Source organism: Buceros rhinoceros, unplaced genomic scaffold (assembly GCF_000710305.1).
Source record: "Buceros rhinoceros silvestris isolate BGI_N320 unplaced genomic scaffold, ASM71030v1 scaffold41780, whole genome shotgun sequence".
NCBI classification, from domain to species: domain Eukaryota; kingdom Metazoa; phylum Chordata; class Aves; order Bucerotiformes; family Bucerotidae; genus Buceros; species Buceros rhinoceros.
This window is the reverse complement of record NW_010390897.1, coordinates 4,677-9,027: the sequence shown is the minus strand read 5'-3', so window position 1 is coordinate 9,027 and position 4,351 is coordinate 4,677. Positions and strand designations below refer to the sequence as shown.

The following is a 4,351-nucleotide window of genomic DNA, read 5'->3' as shown; positions in this document are numbered from 1 at the left end:
TGCACCGCGCCGCGCGGGGGAGAGGATCGCCACCGCCTGAGACACCGCCTGCACCGGCCACCGCGGGACAGTTTCTGTCACTGGCTATTAAAAGCAAATCCTTCCACTTTGTCTTTCTGCAATGCCTGATTTAAATATTTAAATCGCTGTGGGGAAACTGGCGGATCATTTCCCAGCCGGGACCCAGCTCCATGCGCCGTGCGAAAGCGTGCGGGTGTCCTGCTCTCCGATCAGGCGATGGGAATTAGCAGGGGGCAGTTCCTCCCCGGGGAGCTGAAGCGTCGTGGAGGAAGGAATGAATCTTCCTTCTGGGATTCCTGATCCCTTCCCTGGGAAGGGATTCCCGTCTCCCGGGAACAAAGCAGGACATTTATCTCCTTGGGAGAGCCTGGAGCTTCCCAGCTGTGGAGAGCGGGACAACCCAAGCCAAAGCCGTCAGAGCACAGTGGCTGCTGGCGCCAAGCAGGGGGGATGACGGATGTACCCCTGGACCCATGAAGTGTCCCACTACACGGAGTGAGACTCCCCCCAGGCAAACCCCAGCCCGTACCTGAACTCTTCTCCGAGGAGAGAGCTATTGCTTACAGCGAATGCCTCGATGCTGCCAGGCTCTCCCGAGCCTTGAAACTGCGCTTTCTTCCAGAGTCAGCCACGACACCGTACAGTAACACTATAAATAAATATCGTACATACTTCTACTGGCTGTTCCTTGGTGCAGCTGCTTGAGGTTACAAGTTAAGTGTTTACATTTGAAACATACCTCAAGAATTGCTATTTTTTGGACATCGTTCCTAGAAGAGCAGTGTCCTGCTGGTCACTAAATGGCTACATGTGACACTACACGTGACACTACACAGACAGCCCTTCAAAGCAGAAAAGGCTCCATTTCAAATGCTTTAAGTCGTTGGCAATAACCTCTTTTCCATGACACACGTGTGCTGTAGTTTTTGAGAAAATCATCATTCTGTGCGTTTTTGCCTTATTTTCAGCTCCTGCCAATGATGGTTACACACGAGTGGGGGTTTTCCCGCAGCTCTGGATGCGGTTGCTGGGGGCAGGGGTGGTGCTTCACCCCCTCCCTTCAGAGCTGTCGCTGTCCTGGGCTCCACCTCGCGCTTTCCAGGCAGGACAGGGGGTTGGGGGTGGGGGACAGGCCACACCAGCCCAGCTCTGCTCACCTCGCACTGTCTCCTCTTCATCTGGTGCAGCAGTAAGAAATGCTTTACAACCATTTAAGACAGTGTAATCATCGAAAGTCTTGTCGCTACAGGGATACACCCTCGGTGTTCTCCCTGGGGCGTGCAGGAACCGGACTGTCCGCTCCGACTCCCAGACAACGTTCACCACCAGCAGCCACCCTCCGAAAGCCTGAAGCTCACAGGGCCCTGCAGAAGGTCCTCGTGAGCACCAGCTGAAAACCAAAACCAGAACGACCAAGAAAGATAAATCACTCATATCGATTTTATTTTAGAAACATCCAAAAATAGGGTGTTTTTTTTTAACAAAAGCTCTTGTTCATGATACTAATATGAATCTTCATGTAACAGTGCTCAAGAATGTCTAAAACACACACCGGCCCTTGGAAGAGGAGTTTCGAAGCGGTGAAACTCCTCCCTGCAGAGCCTCAGCTGAGGTGCAGCACTGTCACAGATACCTGTTGCTGGTGTTGCTTTCTCTCCTGACAGCTACTTGTTGAGGACCCCCAAGGAGAAACCATGCAAGCTAGCAGTTACTCACCTAGTTCAAGCTGTTTTTTTTGTTTTCAGGAAAATAATAAAGTGTTCTGGAAAGGGCGTTTTGCTGATATTTCACAGTGAAAAAAGAAAGCTAATGGGTTGACCATGAGAAACCCTGCAGCCATTCCTGGAGGTAGTTAGGGCAACGCTGGAAAGGTTTTGGTTTCTGTACTTACTCTGAACTTAGAGAGATGTCAGGAAAAACTGCTTCTACTTTTTGGAGGTTTTGATCTTAAAGCTGTTCACCTGTAAAACACTGAAAGCTCTTGGCTTTGGACCTAACTGTGTGTCTGGCTGTGGAGAGCAGAGAACGTGGTGTGATACGCGGGGCTGGGGTGAGGGAGCAGTGTGGCACTGGGCCTAGCGGGGCTCGCTACCCCAGCTCAGCTAGAGCCGAGCGCCGAGCTTGGGGAGTGGTGACATGAGACTGCGGCCCGCGAGGAGTCTGAGGTAAAACAGGCTGTGCAGATGGACCAGAACCCTTCCCAGAGAGGCCGGCCCTGCTCGGAACCGAACTTGCCACCACCGGATCACTGTCCCCACACCGTCAGCCTGGTGGTCCTCCCGAAAAGCATCCCTCCCTACTCGACACCGCTGTAAGCACGCTGCGCTGTCAGCATGGGGCCTGCCTCTGAGCACTTCTCAGGCGCGCAGTTGTTCACAGATCACCCAGGAGCTACACACAGGGCCAAGCCTGTGCGCACGGGCTTGTCCAAGACATCTGGCCACGCGCTGCAGCACGCAGCAGCGCAGACAAGTTTGGTTTGTGCTGGGAGGAGAACAGGCTGCGGAGATCAGTCGTACAGATGCCAACCAGCCTTGAGGGGACTGGGGTACACGGTACAGGGTACAGGGCAGCGGCCGCTGCGAGGAAGGCCGGCCCGCTTTGAACTAGTGCGGGAAGGGAAAACTAAATAAACGTGTCTGCGCTTGGCCACACACCTCACAGCGAAGGCTTTGCTCAGCGCTGGAAATAAACACCAGTCACTCCATCCGCATCGGCCTTAACAGACTCACAAGCTCAACAACAGAACTGGAAAAGCCCAACAGAAAGTAGACAGGGCACAAGCTCCGAGGGCACTCGCAGCCGGGAGTTTTCCCACCCCTCTCCCTCGGGACTGGTCAATGCGAACCCCCGGCTGTTCCTTCGGAGGGACAGCTAGTACCTGGCGTCTCTGTGGGGGTCACCAGGCTCACCTCCCACTTCCAGACGTGGAGGATATTGTCATAGAAGGAGCAAGTTGCTACAATGCTCGTTTCCTTCGGGCTGTCTAGAGACCTGGCTGAATCCCCGCTTCTGTCCAGGCCCATCCCACTGGGTCTCCTGGCTCCCGAGGCAGAACCGCTGGCTGACTCGGGACCTCCCCCTCGGCCAGGACCCGCAGCCAGGTACGACCGCCCCTTTAAACCAGGGTCCCTCCCCAGGTCAGGGTCCCCAGACAGCTTAGGACCCGCCTCCACTCTGAGCGGCAAGGCAGGGCCTTCACTCTCCTCATCCAATATTACATCAAAAGTAGCTGTAGGAGACTCATAAATTATCTTCAGGTTTTGGACCTGCAAATTCAGTCTCTCGTCTCCTTCCTCTGATCTTCCCCCAAGCTCCTCTGGAGACTGGCCCGCAGCAGCGGCAGGCAAGGAATCCCTCGGACACAGCCTCGACCAGTCAGCCCCGTAGGCCAAGGAATTGTGCAAGACGTAGGATGACAGGATGATACATTCCTCTGTGTTTTCCGCTTTAAAAAACAAATTAAAAAATGAAGTGAGCAGAAATCAAGCCATGCAGTGGTTTGCTGCAGACTGCTCAGAAGCTGCCCTGACACTGGCTGTGTCCTGCAGGAAGAGGTCTCTGGCTAAGCAGAGTTAAGCACTCTAGGAGAAATGAGGTGAGGCCACTCCTGACAATTTTTCAGCCACCCCTCATTAGCCTTGATCTTCCACGGTCCGGGAAGCAGGTAGGAGAAGAGCATTTAATGGGTGTTAGGTTTAAGACCCTCCTCACTCAAAAGGCTCATGGAAGACAAGACGGATCACACAGCGATCCCCACTCAGCCATAAACACAGCCGGCACCGCTGCCAGCCCAGGATCTGGTCAGGAAGATGCTGCCCAAGTGTTCTGCCCACCAGCTTCACTCCACTCTGACAGCAAGTGGCCGTCAAGCTCCTCCCTCCCCTACGCAGCAGAAAAGTTATCCTCATTCTGCCCAAGGCCTGGAGGCACCGAGGAAGGCAACCATTTCACACAAGGGTGTATTTGAAATGTAAATGCAACAGCCCTTCATCATGTACATGCCTTCTGATTCACAGGAGGGCTTATTCAAGTTAGTCAAGATTAACCAGACTGCACAGCGCTTCCTTCAGCTCCTCCCTCCCCTACGCAGCAGAAAAGTTATCCTCATTCTGCCCAAGGCCTGGAGGCACCGAGGAAGGCAACCATTTCACACAAGGGTGTATTTGAAATGTAAATGCAACAGCCCTTCATCATGTACATGCCTTCTGATTCACAGGAGGGCTTATTCAAGTTAGTCAAGATTAACCAGACTGCACAGCGCTTCCTTCCTCAGGCAGCAGCCGATTCACGGCAGGGCAGAAAATTCTGCTGACAGTAAAGCACCACC

The 4,351-nt window shown here is 53.6% G+C and overlaps 1 protein-coding gene across 1 annotated transcript in view; it reads right to left on the bottom strand.

Moving 5' to 3' along the window:
- Positions 1-2,858: 2,858 nt before the first annotated feature.
- Positions 2,859-4,351, bottom strand: part of DPH7 (diphthamide biosynthesis 7) — a gene marked incomplete at its 5' end in the record, with an annotated part of 6,146 nt that continues 4,653 nt past the window's right edge. Inside the window, one exon of the mRNA XM_010139479.1 lies at positions 2,859-3,469. Coding sequence (XP_010137781.1) covers positions 2,859-3,469 — 611 coding nt within the window. The remainder of the gene's footprint in view (positions 3,470-4,351) is intronic.